At 36.9% G+C, this 20,892-nt stretch overlaps 1 protein-coding gene across 1 annotated transcript in view; it reads right to left on the bottom strand.

Moving 5' to 3' along the window:
* Window positions 1-1,256: 1,256 nt before the first annotated feature.
* The window catches only part of LOC108493669 (probable ATP-dependent RNA helicase YTHDC2), a 30,832-nt gene continuing 11,196 nt past the window's right edge, over window positions 1,257-20,892 (bottom strand). Inside the window, exons 9-30 of the mRNA XM_017807357.1 lie at window positions 19,026-19,174; window positions 18,515-18,650; window positions 18,009-18,135; window positions 17,639-17,704; window positions 15,749-15,927; window positions 15,486-15,582; window positions 15,318-15,405; window positions 15,145-15,225; window positions 14,188-14,270; window positions 13,088-13,193; window positions 12,834-12,953; window positions 12,192-12,464; window positions 11,556-11,682; window positions 10,346-10,551; window positions 9,724-9,919; window positions 8,487-8,596; window positions 6,906-7,195; window positions 6,309-6,486; window positions 5,109-5,312; window positions 3,178-3,360; window positions 1,870-1,973; window positions 1,257-1,721 (exon numbers count right to left, since the gene is read on the bottom strand). Of these exons, the coding sequence (XP_017662846.1) occupies window positions 1,893-1,973; window positions 3,178-3,360; window positions 5,109-5,312; window positions 6,309-6,486; window positions 6,906-7,195; window positions 8,487-8,596; window positions 9,724-9,919; window positions 10,346-10,551; window positions 11,556-11,682; window positions 12,192-12,464; window positions 12,834-12,953; window positions 13,088-13,193; window positions 14,188-14,270; window positions 15,145-15,225; window positions 15,318-15,405; window positions 15,486-15,582; window positions 15,749-15,927; window positions 17,639-17,704; window positions 18,009-18,135; window positions 18,515-18,650; window positions 19,026-19,174 (3,080 nt within the window). The 3' untranslated portion in view covers window positions 1,257-1,721; window positions 1,870-1,892. The remainder of the gene's footprint in view (window positions 1,722-1,869; window positions 1,974-3,177; window positions 3,361-5,108; window positions 5,313-6,308; window positions 6,487-6,905; window positions 7,196-8,486; window positions 8,597-9,723; window positions 9,920-10,345; window positions 10,552-11,555; window positions 11,683-12,191; window positions 12,465-12,833; window positions 12,954-13,087; window positions 13,194-14,187; window positions 14,271-15,144; window positions 15,226-15,317; window positions 15,406-15,485; window positions 15,583-15,748; window positions 15,928-17,638; window positions 17,705-18,008; window positions 18,136-18,514; window positions 18,651-19,025; window positions 19,175-20,892) is intronic.

The raw sequence follows: 20,892 nt of genomic DNA on the forward strand, positions 1-20,892 counted from the left end.
TCACATCCAACTTCTAACACCAGAGCGTAGGGGCTTAAGGCAGCCGTGCCAAGTTACAGAATATGGTTACAAACACCAGACCAACAGCTTCAGGGACAAACAGTCCATCTCCAAATAACAGTACAGGCAAAAATACAGATCAGTAGTACAATTACCTGGGTTGTAACAAGAGCAAGTCAAATAATCCTCCAAGACTGGGTGAGACATAACATCTGGGCATGTCAAAAATTACAAATGACTGTTGCTGTGACTCAGGCAGCAGGGCACAATCTCTTCTCCAAACAAGAGACCTACACTAGACAACGCCCTTGAGGAATGCAAAGTCCTTGGCTGGACTGTTCTTATCATCAAGCTGCAGAAGCCCTCTTCAGGCTCCTTAACCAAACACTACGCCTGCCCCTGCTCTCCTGCTGTGCCAGTTCTGTCCTTGCAGTGCATGGGGACCTGTAATCCTATACAGGGCAATACACCCCAGATTTCTTTGTGGGCAAGGTCTGCAAGTACTGTATAAGGTAACACAAGCCTCACAGCTCCCTTGTGTGCACCATCTCCAGAAACACTGCATTAGGCATTACAGCATTACATAGACCCTGCTAGTCTTGGAACTAAACCTACCAAAACCAACAGTTTACATATGGAAGTCACTACACAGAATGCAAGAACAAATATACAGGGTATATTTGTGAGAACATCCTGTGAGAAACTAAGTAGCGGCTCAGGAGCAGAAAAACCTCTTAACCTGAGAATGACCACAAACGTAGTGCTGACAATAAGCAGACTGAATTTACACCAGGCCTTATTAGTACAGGACATTAAAGACTACGGAGAAGCAAAATAAAGCAAAACAACAGTAGTACAGAAGAAAGAAAAGAACTTGAAAGACAAGGTATAGAAAGGAAGCATGAACTACACTGAAAGATGACAGAAGTGGTACTGCTAATTATTTTTTATTTTTTATAAAAGAAGTAAAAATCTTCTAATAATGCCCAAGTTAGTGAACTATTAGAGTGCCATTTGGCAACAGGCCTCTGAAAGACTGTTCCAGCTTATCCAAGTGTGAGTACTTCTTAAAGGCAAAAAATATTTGAAACTGGAAACACTACTGGACCAACCCACACTCAAAACTTTCATGAATTTAAATTAAAAAGTAATATTCTCCAGCTGTCTAAGTGTTTGTATGAATATATCCTGCTCTCTTGCACTGTTATACAGAAATTTGCACTGCCATACAAACACTTATGGAATCCTCTAATCTATTTGGAGCCATTTATTCTCAATTTATTTCTTTTGCGCAAACTGCAAGATTGGTTAATTAACATTACACCGGTTTCTTTCACACATTTTACTGGATTTTACTGGAGAAGTCTTTAAATGTAAACTGCGTGTTTAAACAGTCTGCTGCGCTACTTTAAACCCAAGAATAACTTACAGGTGTTGCATTGTTTCAAAATCAGTTGAACTTTACCATGTTTTTAAATATCTACTGGATGCTACTGTAGAAAAAATAATTCAGTCAAAAACAGATTGGTGGATAATGTTATTGACACTTGTTAGGACTAGGAAACACTGAAACCAACATAATTCCCTCTTATTTTTCCACTCCTAGCTGCACAGTATGACTAGCAGCTTCAGGAATCTGTTGCGCCACCTTCTTCCTCATCTTCATATTGTAGACACGCTGCTGGTTCTTGTGGTTAGAGCTGATGTTCCAACAACCACAGCTAAAAGAAACCAAAAGGAAGAGAATTAGTCCCAAGTGCAACTGCTCTTCCACAATCTACAAGCGAAAGGCAGTACTGTAACAATATACTGTATGTAGACATCTTTTCCTCTATCATAAAACCAGAAAACAACGCATGAAATAACTACCTCCATGACATTATCTGACATGCTTAATTAGTTGAGTTTTTTCCTGCTGAAGGAATACGGTCCCAAAGCCGCAGCAACTGCTCTCCAACTTGTGGTTCCAGCTCCTAGAAATGATCAGGAAATTAGAGAACTTATTAGCACTGCTACTACTGACACAGAAGAACTATTAATTACAAAATTCTTAGAAGAGGTTGCCAGTGAACGCTTTCAACCTTTCTGAAAAAGGTCGTTCCTTTTGCCCTTGAGTCATATATCAGAATTCCACACACAGGAAGGGCTCAGCAGGAGATTAAAAACTTCTAAGCAACCCTGGCCTACAGGCTGTTTGGGGTTTTTTTCCTTCACTGCAAGGTGTCAGTTCTCATGAAGAGAACTCCCAGTGAACACATCACCATCATATACAAGAACAGATCCACCACAGAATTCATACCTTCCACATGTCACTTTCTCATTAACTAAAGATTATCATTCTCTACATCTTTTAAGTTTAATTCAATCAAGTGTGGTGGAGAACGTGGAAAGGCAGGTCACAGGTCATACAGTGGCTCTTGGTGGAATCATACAAACCAATATAAACCACTTGTTTTTAGGATCATTGAGATTCTTTAGGTCTTAAGAGCCACTTACAAAAGAAGTACTGTCAACTACAGCATGTGCTACATTCCTGTCCTTGTTCTTGCAGTATGCTCCTTTCCTCATTCTTACAACTGGAGAGGTTTTGGGGAAGCAGTGAGAAGACAATACAAGAAGTTTAGCTCTACAATGTTGTACCAATGATATGTTTTGGGAGGGGACTGAGGAGAACACAGAAACTGCCAGAGAACTCTTGTGCCAATTCTTTTCCAACTTTTTGTAGTTGAATTTAGATTTAACAAAGTGGAGAACAGTCCTAAGCTTTATTCCATCTCAAATATCAAGATTCTCTTCAGGTTTTACAGAAAACTCAAAGCTCTAATTATGAACAGTTATTTGGGTGTGACAGACTGTTTCAGGGAACACATCTGAACCAAATATGGAACAAACCTCTGAAATTAAAAAAACCCTCAAACATTCATTTGTTGATGTATCCAGACTTAAATTATCTATTTTTTTTAATACAAATTAAGTCATAAAATTCTTTCATTTTATCCAATGTTTCCACTAGTTCAACAGTAATTCTCCATTAGCAAAAGGCACAGTGCAGATCAATGAACTCTGATTCAGATTAACAGATATATGAGGACAGTTGAGAGGAATGTCAAGGCTGAACAAGTTAGTAAACGATACACAATTCTACCAAGTAAAGACTTCAGAAGAGAATAACATTACCTGGCCATCTCTGCTTATTTGTACTTTCTTATTGTCATTCCAAGGGTTGTGCAAATGGTGTGCAAACTGAAAAGGAATGCTTTCTTTTCGGATCCACTCCACCTTAAATACACCTCCAAAACCAGTAGATCCCCATTCTTGACTTTTCTCACACCCTATTGCTGAATCCATTCTAGCAAAACCCTGGAACAAAAATTTAAATATGTAAGAACAGACATAATGAGAGCATATCTATTTATGCTGGAATAAAATAAATGAGTGGACTTCTAAAATGTTTACATCAAGAAAGTCAGAAGTATCATTTGGCTTTTTCCACCTAAAATATATCTTCTAGAGTTTGACCACAAAGAACGTCTCTGAATTCATCTCTCACAATTACCACTGGAGATTTTTTAAGCTTTGTAACAGAGGCTGGAAAGGTGTTGTAAAAACATTTGAAGTGCAAGGAATCAAGATGAATGTTCTACTACAGAATAGTCCATTAGCTACTCCTTGTTACTTGTAGATACTTCTAGAGCAAATCTATTCCTTCCTTCCCCTGTTCCCTCTCTGTTAACAAACTTTCATATAGAATTAGAAGAGTGCAGCTGTTCTTCAAAGACAGAAGTCAAAGTTGCTTTTAGTTCCTCCTTCAATGAAGTGGAAAGAAGTTCCAACAAGACAAATACTCAGAAAGAAAATGAAAGAAACCACAAATCCAAGGCTGCATCTAACTTATTTAAGGAGACCCCTTAAAAACACCCCCCAAACAAACGAAAAATAAACTAAGGCCACATACAATGTATCATCCCTTTAGGCAAATTTATGCCAGTTATGATACAAGAGTCCAAGAGATGCAGTGCACTATGTAAGTTACCAGCACATACTGCTGCCGTAAGACATGCAGTCCTAGATTGCTCAAGCCAGACTTCAATGAAAATTAACAAAAGGAACAGAGGAAAAATAAAGGCAGAAAGAAAAGAGACACCTGGGATAAGAGCATATTATTAGAGAAGTTAATCTCACATTCTCATAAAGGTCTACTATATTGTCAAAACTGGAACGGCAAGGCACTATCAACCTGACTTTGGTGTGTCTTTCCTTCCCGGCTTCCTTGTCTAAGAGCACCAACATAACTGCCTATTTTCAGCATCAACTGGCATGCTGAAAATTACTTTTCAATATTACACTGCATTTGCCAAATCACTGTATGTGTATCTCACTGCAATCCTCCAGCAGCACTGCCAAGATAGCTGTATTTGGGTTGGTTCATTAGATTTTAAATTCAGCTGACTTCTATAAATAGTTTATATGTAAAGAGGTAAATTGAACTTTATTCACCTGGAACAACTGAGTTTAGCTGACTCCAACACAGCTAACCTGCAATTTCACACTACCAGGTCAAATGTAACTCTAAACTAGCCACAGATCTGTCAATGAATTGTTGACAAATACCTCACTAAATATGAAGTCAAGACACAGCTCTGGAAGAATCATGGCCATGCTTCTCAGTTTCCTAACTTTTAGAAACCACAATTCAGGCAAAACATTTTTTATTAAAATCTGTAATAAAGCCATATATGAGTTTGCTGGCTTTAGAAAGCTGTGACTTGTAACTGCTTGTTCACTTATAACATTTATTTTGGTATGCAGAGAAAAGAGCAGCAATCACTTCATTGAAAGCATTTATATAGGGTATAAACCCTATTCTGACTCATTATGTTTGGATGCAATTTAGTCTTAGCCTTTGAGGGACAAACTGAGTTAATTAAAACAGTCTATTTCAGAGAAGAATGAAGTACTCTTTTCTCAACAACCAGAGACACTGGCATCCTACTCTACTTATCAGGTCAGGAGTCATAAGGAAAGCCCTCCATACTACACATAGGCATTTGCTGCACCCTCTTAAAACATTAACCACAGCCAATATTCAGTATTAGCTATGAACTCACCTGAAAGTGTCCAGACCCTTGAACAGAAAATATTAAGTAAACCATGCTGCTCTCCCAAAAGGCTCCATTCAGCTTTCGCTCATTACTTGGTGTAGTGGACCATATACCCTTCTGCTGAGAAATATCAATGTTCTGCAAGTTGCTACTTTTCATTATAAAGTACCGAACTGGCACATTTTGTCTTGGTGAAGGAGATTTGGAACACTAGAAAAATTAAATTAATAAACATAATAAAATAAACCACGCTTTAGTTCTAAAGTTTTACACACACAAAGACAGAAATCCCTTCACTGCGCTCCTCCTCTCCTCTTCCAGATTATACAAGAAACATAGAATCTATCAGCTGTTCCTGTCTGAATTGATTTTCACATCTATTTTACATTTCTAAGCACTTTTCAACATAGTAATTCATTCATGAGGGGCAGGAAGCAAGTACAGTAGAACAGGCCTGAATAGTTTAGTAATTACAATTCTTTGAAGGTCTGATGGACCTGAAGTTCCACACAAAATTGATCATCCTGGACTGTAGCCTGCAGCACACTACTCGTATTCTATCTTCAGGAAACGAATTTTTCTCTCTTTAACACTGGCTGAATCTAAAAACTGAAAGATTTAAGAGGCATTACTAAATTTTCCAATGAGTCCATGATGAAAAGAGCAACGGGTTGTCCCCTCAGTGATCTGTTTGGTATTACTGCAGTTTACTATTCAAGTATATAGAGAGAATTATGACAATAACCTAATTAAAAATGTGTGCTTTGTTAAAATAATCATAAAAAAACCCCGAACACCCAATCAGCTGTAATAAGGCAGATAACACAAAACTTATAGAATCAGTACCAATGTATGCTATTACAGAAACAAAGGCAGAAACCAAAGGGTTCAGAACTGCATGTGCCGTACACACCTTCACTGTTTAGTATACCAAGTTTAAAAAAAAAAATCTGATTTTTTTCAACTTTGGATAGCTTTATCTCAAAAGTCTGCAGAGAATAATATTTTTACTGTATTAAACTAGTGCAACAAGGATATTTACACTTGATTTTAAGTTCCAGAAAGAAATATTATGCACTTGTTAACAATGTAAATCTAAGTTCGGTTCTTAATTTACCGATACAATACTTGATAGGTGCTGAAAGATACGAGCAAGAAGTTCTATTCATTTTGAAGAGCAGGGTAACGTGGTTATGAGAACTTTACCTTTCCAGATATTGGAGAACAAGGACTAGCACAAGGGCTAGGATAGCTACTGCTGTCTGCAGACTTCACTGATGATCGATCTGACCTGTCATCTGAAGTTTGTTTGGAGTGTAAAATATTTTTTCGTTTGTACTTCTTTGCCTGGTGAAGTGCAGGAGGTGTAAATTTCACTAAAACTCTAAAAAGTAAAGGTAGATACAGAACATACCACAACTTTTACAAGCAGTCACGGAATAATTTTTATCTATATATCAGCCTATTGCATGACTATATATATTACAGTAATTCAAAAACATACTAAACACTAACTAAAAAAATATAATTATCATGCATTGATTTTTGAATGTTACAGTTAAACCTCTCCTGCTATTTCTCAAAGAGCACAAGTCATGGTCAATATTCCTGACTGCTCCCTTAACCAGCAGGCATACATATGAAATACTTCTCCATGAAATCACAACTACAACACAGCATAAGACAGTATCAAAGCTTTCAGCTGTATTTATACTGTTTCTTCCTTCTCAATACTAGCAGAAATTCAAGCCATGCTTTTAGAGAAAAATAAATTACAGTCTCTAGATCATCTCAACAGCTTACTTTTCAGCATTGGAGGAGTCAGAGAATTCAGTTTCTGCTGCACTTTTTCTGCTGTTGCCTGACCTCCGTGTAGATGCTAAAGGAAGTTCTTCAGAAGCCACAGGTCTTGGTCTCTGACCAATTCCTGACGGTTGCTGCAAACCTGCAGACTGTTCTTCAGCAGTTAAAACAGCTACAATTGTTCTTACAGTTGCTTCATCAGCATGAGACCACGACTTTGAAGGAGCTCTCATATGACGCAGAAATAAGCTATGCCACTTCTGTCTAAGTTGCAACAGCAAATCAGCAGCCTGTAAGGAATTTAAATTCTGTTAAAGACTAACTAAAATTAGATGAAATAGGAAAAGGGTACCCTAAGTGTTTCCTATCAGGCAGCAGCTGGCATTCTGTCAGACTGAGAAGTAAGGCTAAGGTCCCAGAAAGGGGGAAAACCCCCCACATTTAAACTAAGCTGTTACCTTTTCTTTCGTCAGGTGTATGATAATTTTTAAAACATTTCACATAGCTCTGCACATAATTTAAAATTGTATTGTAAACGCACTGCATTTTTTATTTTTCACTTTAAAAATTAATCTTTTTTTTTTAAAAAAAACCTAATATTTTCATGTCTTATGCCTTTTCTATCAGTCAGTCTGTATTCCTGCACTCTTCAGTCATACCTTACAGAAAAGAGCTCTGAGTTACTCTACCTCCTACCACAGGCACTTCTCAGTGACCTGAAAACTTCTATCTTCAAAGGCTGAGGTTTTTTGATTCTTTTTCTATAATCTCACAACAATTTTCTTTCAGCAATTCCAGTTTCAGGTGCTCCATTTTGATCCAACTTTAGTCATCCTCTGAGAAGGAAATATACAATATGCTATTGGGACTGTTCTTCCAACTCCCGCTCAGATTTTGGCTAACCAAGCTTATACTAAGGTCTGATGTGTGCTGGGAGCACCACACAGGCAATACAGGGGGCCAGAAAGAGCAGAAGGGCCATTATACAGCCACTACCACCTGCAGCTTGCTCATCCCTGTAGCCATTATCTTTTGTCTGGCATCTTCTTTAGAATCTGCTAACTTATGGAAATGGACCAAACTGCCAAGCTGGAAAGTACAACACATCAGCCTACCCAAAGCACTTTTGAAGCAGATCTAACAGCAGCTGGACTGCTGAGTCTTTCCTGCTTCCCAGTGTGATACGGGGGACACCCACATCGTGACAGAGGAAGAAGGATGAGTACTCTCACTGCTGGCTAGGTAACTAATAATTTTTATTCTTTTTTGCTCACAGGTGCAAGAATTGAGACTTATGGGTTGTAAGTTAGGAAACCTTACAACTTGGATGTTGAATACATGAATTCACAGAATAGACTAGTCTGGGCAAAAGGGGGTTGAGCCTCGTTGATCTATTTCTTAACCAACTCATGAAATAAAGGCTAACTCACAGAGTACATTGTCATGTAAATTCAAGAGACTCAAAGGGACCATTCTTACAGAAAATTCTTTTTTACTCAGATGTTTCACACATCTTTTTAGGATGATTTAACATAAATATCCTTCTATGTGTAACCAACATGGAAATGACACATTACTTACTTCAGGGTCCAGTCTGAGATGGAGCCATTCATCTAGCTTCAGTAGTGATAAATTAGCAGTTGTTTTGTCCTCCATCTCACTGTCACTGCTTTCATTAGATACCCCACCCCCTGAATTAAATACAAAAGATGCATTAACACCTCTATATTATTTACATTTACATACAAAAATTTGAACACTACCGTATTAGCAGCAACAATTTTCTTCCTAAATTTTATTTTTAAATGTAAATATTTGTAAACACACTTTTTAAATTCTGCAAATACACCTCAGTGAAAGTCTTTGCTTCAGTTAGCAGAACAGAAGCAGCCAGACCTGCCGAGGGCCCAAGTCAGTAAACACCTGTATTGATGTGATAGGACTCACTCATGTACCTTCATCAACATCAACAAGCCACTATCAAACTTTTGCCTGAAGTTGTTCATAAAACCCACACACTGCTCTATGCTTTATCTCCTAGTAAAACAGCATATTTAAAGACCCATTAGGGAAAAAAAATTACATCTGCACATGGCTATTTTGGATTCCTTTTTTTTTTTTTTTCCAAAGTGCAATTCAATCATCATTAACACTATTTTAAGAGTAACAGTTTAAGAGCAAGACAAGAAAGCTTCAAAAATATCTTGGACTCTTACTTTGATTCAAACTAGTATTTCTATACAACTGACAGCAGGATAGATTATTTTTGCTTCTACTCCTACAGCATTCCACTTAAACATGAAAAAAAGAAAATTTTGATACATTTTTTATTGCTTCTAGTTAATAGTATGGCTAACTGTCATTAAAAGTTATCAGTAGAAAATATTCTTTAAAATGCATGTGTCACCTGGAAGCAATATGACTATTTGCCATATTGACTGTAGTTAAATTATTGTTTGAATAATTTGGTTCAAAGAATCAAATAAACTAGGCTGAAAAAAAAAAGACATACATACTACACTTCTCAGCATTAGTACTGTCATTAGACATTTTGTTTGCATTTTTTTATTTCTTTACAAACTATACTGTAACTTCTGAGACTATAGAACTAAGTGTAATTTATAGATATGAATGTACAAGGATTCATAAAGCAGAGACATTTATTACAGAGACTACAAACTATTCTTGAAGAGCTACAGGAACCATAGCTCTGTTGTTTTAAGAATTAGCCAATATATGTGGAAAATATACACGAAAAATAAGCCTTCCACACCACCTACTAGTATATCCCATACTCCAAATCCAGGCTCCAGTATACCTCGAAAGGATGAAGATGTCTGCAAAGCATTACTTGGTAATCTAGCTGGTCCACAGAAGAGTGCCACAGTGACAGGTGTTACCACAGAACAGCACCTGATGTTTGCTATCCTGTGAGCTCTCGTCATTTCGTCATATATAAGCCAGTCTGTTGGGAGTGCCTGAACAGCTGCAGTTTGGCCATTTGCTGGGGGAATCTGTGCAAGAGCAAATAAGACTAGGCTATTTCATCCTCTGTTTAATTAAAATAAATTTTAACGTAATGCTTATTTTATATATGTAGAATAAATGCATATTTATATACACACACAAATTAAAAAAGCACAAGGAAATTCAACCAGACTACCGAACTATCTTAAACACTTTGAAACAAAATATTTTGCTATAAAAAAAGCATCTCAAAAAAAAAAAAAAAGGCTTTCAGAGCAGAACTTTTTCCTGCTGTTATGAGCACAGATTGTAACATCTTGAAAACACTTTTATAACTAGCTTTTTCTTTTTAATATTTTGTTGTGTTCCATTTGGAAGAACTAACTGAAATATTGGAAAAATCAACCAACTCCACTTCTTTATTCTATAGGCTGCCAGAAAACAGTATTTTCTAAAAAGTTAAGTGATTTTACCTTTTTATACTGAGTTTGACTAAGCACAGAGGTAGGATGAAATCGCACTTTCTTCTCCTTTGGTCCAGTCAAAACCAGGCTTTCTCTGTCTACATGCACAAGATTGGGATACATCCCAGCCACTAGGGCAGCTTTAACTACAGCCCAGTTTTCAGAGTTAGTATTAACATCTCTGATATCAGCTCCTCCTCTGGCTCTAACAAAACCTGAAGAAAGAAGACATAAAAATTGTGTTATACTTGCTTGTACTTAAGATCTATTCCTTTGCTTCTCAAAAGGAATTGGAAAAAAAAAGTGAAATAAACTACAAATTAGTTGTATTTTTCATGACTACTAACCTCAACAGAACCAAGAAGCAACCATTACACTGAAATCCTTCCTGGGAAGAGTTTTTATACTTGCATACAATATAATTACTTTTTTATAATACTAACACCAAGACATTCCTGTTGTGGTTTAAAGTTAGTTTATTCATAGCATATCAGAACTTAATTGTGCAGGTTTAAGTCTAATTGTAACTTCCTGATAGCTTAGCATGAGGGGGCCCTGCTCAAAATCTGGTGTAGGTGAACTTTAAATGAACTCTGTTGGCATGAACAACTAAGCAGGGGAGGAAAGAAGAGATACTTTCAGATAAGGGTTGAGACCCTAGAGGGGCCCAAGGTTGGCCCAGGCTGGAAGATAAGAGCAGTTAATGGCCTGATGATGTGGACATGGAGAAAGAAACCAATGAGGCATTAGAAGATCCCAGACCATAAACGGGACCAAGAGGAGTGTGTGAGGCACATGCAGGGCACGTGAAGATTATACGCACAGACTGTGAGGGTATAAAGGCCCAGTGATTTCTTTGTTCAGGGTCCCTCACTGGGGTCATCCAGCTAGAGCTGAAATTAACTGACTCTGCCTCAGAACCTGGGGTCTGAACTGTTTTTTAACAAATTCCTATGGAAAGAATTTACTAGAACAGAAAAATCCACGGAAACATATCTCACACTGAAAGCCAGTGGCATGCTGAACAACCAGGGTGCTTTCAGCTAGATCAGTTGTTCCCCAGCCACACTTTCTCACTCTAGCACCTCCACCATGCCCAGCATGGATGCATACTGTTTCAAATTAAGGAAGGAAAAATCGCACAAGTGAACCCTATTTTTGTTACAATTCGTATAAACTTGATTCTAAAATTACATTACAACTTTTTCCAAGCTATTACCTGAGGCCCTAAGCTGGCCAAGCAACTGCGTTCTCATTCCTACAATGATTTCCATTGTGGCTTGAGACAGGAAGTTCTTTTCACAGAAGGCTCTCTCCCAGCCATCACTGCGTGCTTTCTGCCACGCCTGTAAAAGATAATTTTTGAACATTTGCCTATTAATTTGATTATGTAAAATTTAAAAAATGCATTTTAAAAAAAAAAGAATACATTTACATCAATAAAATGAGGGTACAAACCACTTTGAAAGAAAGAAAATGTAGCAAACCAGATTTTTCTTTTTCTGGTTACATACTATATTCTCTTTACCCATTCCCTAACCTAATGACCAATATGTTATTATTATATTATTATAAAGATTATTATGTTAAGATCATTATTTTAAGTTATGCTTGTAGCAGGATATAAAGGGGCACCTTGCTGTAACATTCAGAATTTAACCCAGTTAGCAAATATCACCAAAAGATGAGACAAAAAGTGTTCTGTCACTAAATTATAAGTCCAATATACAGTAAAGCCACTAGGCAAAAATAAAAAATTTCTTGTCTAAGGACTTAATCATAGTCTACCATTCTATATCCAACTTGATTGGTACATCATTTACTTCGATGTGTGATTACTGAAATGAGGCAGTACCTGGAAAGCCCTGAGAAGCACCATATGGTCACTAAATGTTCCTGCAGTAAAACGTTTCCTGCAGAGCATGGCTGCACGCTTTTGAGAGGCCAGCGCAGGAAGGACAAAGGGGTCTCGGTAGGCAAGAGCACAGGCAATGGTAAGAACAGGATCCAGGCACTTCAAAGCTACGGCACACAACACCATTTTACCAAGGTGTGGCTCTACCGGTAGTTCGGTGAGATGATAACCGAGTTCAGTGAGATCTTCCCAAGGGTCCATGGCATCTATAGTCTGATTAAAAAAAAAATAAAAAATGAGGGCGAGGGGAAAAGGGCAAAGCGAACAAAAGCAGAAAGGATACGAACATTGGACATTACCCAGACTTGCTCCCAAACACTGAAAAAGCAAGTCAAACTAATAACTAATAGTTCAAGACCAGATCTTAAAGCACACTCTTCCTTTAACATGGAAAAATACATCCACACACGTAAAATGAAAACAGACAACAAACAGAAATTCAAAGCATCTTTAAGTAACTGAACAATAGTCTCTGTATAAATAGAAGCCAGTAAGATACATTACCACAAATGATAGTAAGATATGTTACACCACAAATACAGATCATACACAATTCCCACTTAAATCTATTCCTCTACTGACCTTGAGCATTTGCAGAGCATTTCTCACAATTAAAGCTGGTGGAGGATCAGGAGCTTTCATAAGAAAGTCAACAACTGAACAATTAATTGGAGCCAGAAGTTTTGTGTGCAAACAAAGCTCCTGTAAGTTAAAAAGCAGAAAAATATTGTTAAAGTTTGGGAAAAACAAAACAAATACATGCTTTTTTGCAATTAATAGCATGGTTTGATGATAATACGTTTTTTAAAAGTCACAGTTTTTAACTGAACATGCACCTGAAGTGGCATTCTTAGAAGTTCTGGAGTCTGAAATTCCAACATATTCTGAAATCGGAGCCTGCTGAAAAGACGAAAACAGACTCCAGGCTGACAGCGACCAGCCCTGGAAAATAAAATATGGGAGGGTGTGAAATTAGAATTTCTTTTTAAAAAAAAAAACCAATCGACCAAAAAACCAATCCACACAAACTTAGGACACAAATGTAGAAGAATGTCTGACAGAAAGATAATTTTGTGGTTAAGAGGAAGTCCCACACAAAAAGTTAACAGTTTTCCAGCACATGAATTATTTTTGGTAGTATGGAAATTTATTATTAGACTTTTAACCCTACACTGAAAAATCTGGAAAAACAAAAGTAAGGGCTATCTAAATAAAGGGATGGGGATGTTTTGCCAATTCAAGATCAATTTAAATCTCATCCATCCTTTGCCATAAGGAATGTAAGTTGTAAGCTTCATTTCTTCCTCTTCACATCCCCCTAATATTTAGATGGTACTCTAGGAGCAAAAGATAAAATGAAGACCAAATAGCTTGTGAGTGAAGGGACAGAGACAGCAAATGCTCACATTCACACTCAAATCCCTGTAGGTTAATGCCAATACCATGTCACAAAATATGGGTATCTGTTGCTACATATGTAACTTCTCAGCCTTCACCCACAGTGTTGGAAAGAACATGTTCGAGGCCTCCTAAGTCATGAATAGTCTGGAGACAGTGAATAAGGAATTACTGCTCAATGTTTCTTCTAACAAAGATGCCAGGACATCAACTAAAAACTAGCAGTAGGCAGTCCTTTGTCCACAGATAAGTTGTGAAACACCTTATTGGACACTGTGGCTGCTGCTGCAGAAAGAGGAAGAAGAATAAGTTCATGGGGAACAACAACCTAGATCTAATACAAGTTCTGGGATATTCTCGATGTCACTCTTCTACAACTTAGGAAATGCAGAGCATGAGCGTTGGCCATTGTCCAACATCATACTGGACTAGGCTAGAAACATTACCCAGTGTGGCTGCTATTATGTTTGTACTTTATTCTTACCAGCCAGGACATCAGATATATGCAAAATAAAAGTCAGTATAAAGCATTTATTACCTGCCTTTTCTCTGGATAGCACTGGCTTTTGAAATCCACACCATCTTTAGCATTGTAACACAACTTAGTGCATCAAAAGACTTCTATAAAAGCAAAGCAGGGAACATAAAACCAAGATTTAATAAGAGTACTTGAAATAAAAGTCAGTAATGATTTATCAACAGAAGCTCTTTAAAAAAATTAAAAAATAACTATAAAAAACATCCGCAGCTTCTGGCACAAAGGTATGTTCTGAATATTTAGTTTCAAATGAATTTATGCTACCTCCTTCACAGTATCTTTGTCCTAGAGTTTTCTAAATGGAAGTTTTCTAGTCAATAGGTAATTGTAAGTCAATAAAAGACATGGATTGCATTTTAACTTATCAGAAACCAAGAAAAAATATGTTATTACACTGATTGTTTTTCTCTTTGTCTCACTTGGAAATTACATCCTTATTTTCTTACATTTGATGCAAAATTACAGAAAAATTGTGTTACTGCGAGAACTTCAGAAATTTTCATATCCCCTATGAAATGTAACTTAATTTTCAAAGCAATACACAAGGTCTTAAACTACCTCATTATGATATCTCACTTTTCCTTACAAGTGATTTAGGAATGGGCATTCAATACATCAAACAATGCTTAAAAGCTTAATGGATTAGATTTGGACAAAGGGAACTTCTGGTGTTCTCTAAGTCTCAGGAAGATGCCAGTCTAAACTGATGGACTTGTTTTAAAAAAAAAAATCAAACAGAAATACTGTTTTAAAAAAAAGATATATCACTATAACAACTTACAATAGTTTTTACAGGGCTTTTTGAACAGCTACTATTTACAGTATTTGTCATAAAACAAATAAGCATCAAAACTTCTCAGTTACCTTTGTTGCTTGACATGCACTAGCTCGAAGCCTACTATAAAAAAAACAGTAATCCAAAGTTTACTTCCCAAAGAAATTTTAGGCCGATCATACCTCTTTCACCTTGCCTGAGTCAATAACAAATACAACATCATTGACTGTTATGCTGGTTTCTGCAATGTTTGTAGAAAGAATCTGCAATTATAACAAGAAACAACCAAAACTATAGTTAAAAGCAAACACAAAATAGATCAATATAATATCTGAGGAAGTCCTCTGACACTTACTATTTTGCGGACACCAGAAGGTGGACTTTTAAGCACTTTCTTCTGATCCAAAGTCTGCATATTTGAATGAAGCATGAAAACCTGGTACCTAATCCAAGACAAAGAGGACATTTTAAATATCTCTAAAGAAGAAATATAAACCTCAATCACAGAGACTAGGGGCTTTACCTGTGAGCGTTATCAGCAAATCTCCTGTCATCATAAAGAATACGGTCCCTCAGGCTCACTATCTCATCATATCCAGGAAGAAATATTAAAATTGCTCCTAAAAAAGAAGTAGGTTTACAGAGTTAAACAGAAAGTTCGCTTTCAGTATATGCTAGTACTAGCACTTGGAAGGTTTTACCTATTTGGTATTTCTGAAAAAAAGGCAGGATTTATCAAAAGCTGAATCCACAGTAACTTACTGGGACTGTGGGTGTAATACTTACCAGCCTCACAACTATGACAGATGTTATAAAGTAAGTGCATAATCAGGTCCAGATCCACTTTTTCATCATCAGAACTGTGATGATAAGCTGTCAATAGCTCTCTGTCCTCTGCACTAAGGTCACTACCACTTGTTTGGACCAGGGAACTTTCATCCAAATTTCCAAATCCGGCTGAAGCACTAAAATAGATAACAGACCAGAGTCGAGGCTGTTTACTTTAGGTTTGCATTCAACCACAAAATCAAAATTAGATCAAGACCAGCAAGACTACTTCTTTTGAAGTTAAATTTTGAAATGTAGCAGAACAGCACCTCCAAAATAATATTACTGTTCACTGACGTGTTAACCCAGCAAGCATGTAACCTGATTTTTTAGCATTTACTGTCATTTTTTTACGCTTCATTGAAACAAAACCACAAGCAAAGATGTCAGAACTCAAGGTAGAAAGACACCACTTATTGATCTGTTAAAAATACTTAAAAGAAGCATATTTTCCAAACATTTTCTCCCCATAAGCAGGTACTACATTGACAGAAACTACACTAAGAGGAGTTCTAATAAGACGTCTCTACAAAATGGTAAAAAAACTATGATAACTGTAAGTTAATCAAAAAACAACTCTTGAATGGCCTAGTGTACATGTTATTCCTATAAAGTTTCTTTAACATGGCTATTTGTACCAACAATGTATAGATAAAAATATACAACGGATTTGTTTTCAAAATAAGCATCTGAAATTAAAATGGTACATGGAAGAATCAGGATCTCTGGCTATTTATTTAAGTTATTACAATCACATCCTGCCTAGATATATAATAATAATAATGGCCAGTCTTCGCGAGCGAAGATTTGGGAAAGGTCATTAACCCTTCGAGCCTGCACAGTGGATTTTTTAGGTGAGACACAGCGTGCGCTGAACTGAGCCCACCCTTTAATCCTGAGGTTCATCTGCCGGGGCCGAGCAAGCTTGGACAGTGGCAGTGAGGCCCCCAGGACGTAGGTTTGTTTAGAGTGACCTTCTCTTAGATGGATTGCCTTACAGGGCTGACGAGCTCCATCTGCCCGGGGGGCTGGGAATCGAACCCAGGTCGCAGCGGTGAGAGTGCAGTACCCTAACCACTAGACCACCAGGGGCCCCCTAGATATATAATGGTGATAGGAATGCCCACATCAAAATGATAAAAGCTAATAATATAAAAGAAGTCCTATGTGGGGAATCTCAGCTGGACCGAGACCCCTGATATAGAACGAAAAGCTGACTGAAAATGGAAGCCTTGGTCCTGACAACCAGAGTGCATGTTGATGCACTCTGAGAAAAACATCAGGAGAAAGCTGTCCCGTGAGAACAAGGACACTGTCCCATGAGAACAAGGACTTATTTTGAACAGAGTGGCTGAGAAAAATATAAACATTAAAGGAAAACAAGAACAGATGTGCAGAGATGTTGTGAAAAAGCAGAACTAGGAAAGTCCACCTATTAGCTGTAAGAATTATGGTTTGTGTATTCGAATTGACCTATCTGTGTAATATATGTAGGCCTAAAGAGCTGTATTTAAAGAGCTGTAAACTGCAGCTCCAGGCTGCTGCTGCTTCCTTTTCTTTCCAGTAAACTGTCTTGCTGGATATTTTGTGTCGCTGTCTGTTCCAACAGTGACAGTCCTACATCTCTGTAACTATATTTATCCTAGGAGTTGTGCAAACATAATCACTATGACACTTTTTAAAAAAAAAACAAACAAGTTTTAGAAACATTCCTATTCCCAAATAAATCTTGCTATTTAGGTCAAATTTTAAGGCATAAAAAATTAAGAACTGTTCTGATTAAAAGAAAAAATACAAATTTCCCTTACTACGTTACATAACTTTTTCTGCAAAGTAGTTATAGTTTACCTGTAGGATTCCAACAGGTCAACAACCTCTGTCTGTCCAAAGCGCTTAGCCCAGTCCACAGCCATCCTGAAAGATTTACATAAAAATCTTAATTAAATTTTCACTTCAAAAGAAAGATGCATAGCCTAAAATAAAGATTTTGTAATTAGGAATTCAATCTAGAATTTACAGAATACAATGTGATGAATAGAAGTTAGAAACTCTTTAAACTGTCAAAACCTATTACTGCTTACAGTAGTCAGATAAGTTAGCAATTAGTTTAAATATTATAGAAATTTCTCTCTATATATTTGTATATAATGAAAAATATACAAATTTATTTGTATATTGACAAATAAATCCGCATTTTGGTTTGTCTGTTTGTTTTTACCAGCCATTAGATGATCTGCAGTGGATACTTGCTCCCATACTGATCAGCTGTTCTACTTGATTCAAAAAGCCTCTCCCTGCAGCAATCATTAGTGCAGTCGCACTGGTTTCACTGTGTCTATAATCAACTGAGAAGTACAAAATAAATAAATAAATAAATCAGCAAACACAATAAAAACATTCTTATTTTTTCATCTAAATGTAGTATGAGTATGACTTATAAGACTTTTAAAAACCAGGCCAGAAAGATTTTTTGTCCTCCGTTCATCTCATCGCTCAGTTCACATGAATTTAACACTACTTCAGATACACGTTGTAACATCTGTTAATATTCCAAAACAAGTACAAGAGGTAAGGAAATAATTCATTAATTCTGCTAGTTCTATTCACTTTTTCAATAGGCATCAGAATTCAAAGCTAACATTTGAAACTAGAGATGGAATAGCTACAGAAATTCAAGTCGTTTTGTTACTGGTTATTTCTTATGTAATAAGATGAGAAACTTACCGCTGAGATTTTCAGTTAAAATGAGGTGGAACACTTGAGCAAAGGAATCAATATCTTTATGCAACCAGATGTCAGAAAGACAAGAATCCATTTCTTTTATTATCCACGGTTCAAGGCAATTCACATCTTTTTCAGTCTGAAGAGAAAATACAGTATGTAAAGATTAATGTCTTCCAAGAGTTGTCTTTATTCTCATACATTGCACACAAAAAAACTGAACAGTTAGTTTTCCAATTAACAATCAGAAACTCAGCATTCAGTACCAGTTAAAGCATTTATTGTACCATATGCAAGTATTTTAAGCAATGGAAGTTCAGCCATTTGATCTGAAGAAAAGTTATGTACAACCAATGTAATTGAAAAGCACACTTCAGTACTTTATGATAAACAAAAAAAAAAAAATCTTTAAAATACGTTACTATCCTTCCAGAAATTCTACAGGAGTAATCTCTTTAGAGAATAGTTTTTAATGCAGAGTTAAACACACCTCCCAACAAAAGGAAAAGCTTACCAGTTGATTAAATACTGTGTCACCGCCATCACCCAACAGATTATACTCTTCCGTTGCCCTTGGGACAGATTTTTGTCTCTGAGGTTCTAGTGTGCTATTATTTTCTTGAGCAGAACACCATTCAGTAAGAGAGCTTTGCTGCTTCTCTTCTAGAATGCATAAAGTATTTCCACAGGAAGTGTTACAGTCATCTTAATAATCTATTATTTTCAGTTACAAAACATAGCCATAACAAATCACAAAGTTTAACCTATTTGATCTCTTATTTAATCTAGAACACTGTTACCAGTCCAGTACAAATTCCATGATTAAGGGCACCTAAAGCGCACCATTGCAAACATCTGCTATACAGCAAGGTAAAAAATACCACCTGGGTGCTTAATGCCCTAAGCCTCCAGTATTCCAGCTTGCTGCATTCAAAAAAGCTTCCTAAGTAACTATCTTCTAACACAGTTCTCAGTGCAGATCTTTCTTCAGGAGTGAAATGTCAAAGAGAAGTGATACAATTCCTGCATATTACAACTAATTGTTGTGTACAAGTAGAAGAAAACAGTAGCAGACACCAGTGACTTAACTCAGCTTTTTCTATCCACAGTGATCAGAGTCGAACTCCATGATAAAACATGTAGTTAGGATTGTATGTTACAGCTTTGAGGTTTGTCTTTTTTTTTTTTTTTTTCCATTTTAAATACTCAGTAGGATCATTACTTTCAGCTGCCAGGAAAACTTTTCAAATAATATATCTACCTAACCAATTGAAAAAACCTCTCTCTTTAGTTCAAGTGTGTCACTGCTTCTGGGCTATATAAGTTAAATACATCTACGTCTGAAGAATGCAGTGAAAAATATTAATAATAGAAACCACTTCTATGCAAAATGTACAAAATCCTGCCTTCTCTAACAGCTGCACTTTAATTTGGCTGCACTTTAATTTGCACCCTAAAGTGAGCATATAGTATCTTATGGTTCTATAGTTTTCAAGTGGGCAAAGGCCACAGTTACATGTAATTCTACTCCATAATAACTACAAAAAAATTAACATTTATCAACTGAAAGCGATAAGAAGTGCAATCACTGAAAGAAAGTGAAATTTTTTTTTAAATCACTGTCCTAGTTAAAACAGCTGGGCCCAGTTCATCACTGGATGGGTGTAACCCAAAACTGTCTCTTCTATAGCCTTCCATGCCATTTCCCAGAAACTGTTGTCAATAGACTATTTGCACCCTCTGCCCAGAGCAGCCTGACTCATCAGGCTACAAACTAGGTGCTAAGAGGTCTGCGAGATAGAAGGATGTTTTTGTCCTCACGCCCATTGAGGGAAGTACTGAGCATTCCTGCCTGAACTGGAGAATATATAATCTTGGAGTTTTGGGACTTTTTTAACCACTCCTGGGATCCAGAGGAAGACTGCAGATCACCGCTCTCAACCAGACTGCAACCACCACTCTCGACCGGACTGCAATCACCACTTTTGACCAGACTGCAATCACCACTTTTGACCAGACTGCAATCACCACTTTTGACCAGACTGCAACAGCACTCTCACCAACAGGTTTTCCCCCTTTCCTTTTACTTTGGACTCAGGGGGGGCCCAAAGAACACCACTCTGTTCATGCCCCAGGGTGCTGGGTTATACATTTGGGTTTCATGGGTTAAAACCAATTGTTTGTCTGTATAATCGTACTTATTTTATTAAATTGTTATTCTGATTTATAATCTCTCTTTTGGGTTGACTTCATTTTCCCTGCTGGTTTACCTTTAAACCAGCACAATCACAAACTACATCAACATTGTAAACACAGAGTTTCACAATATTTGCTGTCATCTAACTTGCTGTCATCTCATTTAATATTCTGACTCTAAAATT

The sequence above is a fragment of the Lepidothrix coronata genome, unplaced genomic scaffold (assembly GCF_001604755.1).
Source record: "Lepidothrix coronata isolate B3197 unplaced genomic scaffold, Lepidothrix_coronata-1.0 Scaffold18, whole genome shotgun sequence".
Taxonomy (NCBI): domain Eukaryota; kingdom Metazoa; phylum Chordata; class Aves; order Passeriformes; family Pipridae; genus Lepidothrix; species Lepidothrix coronata.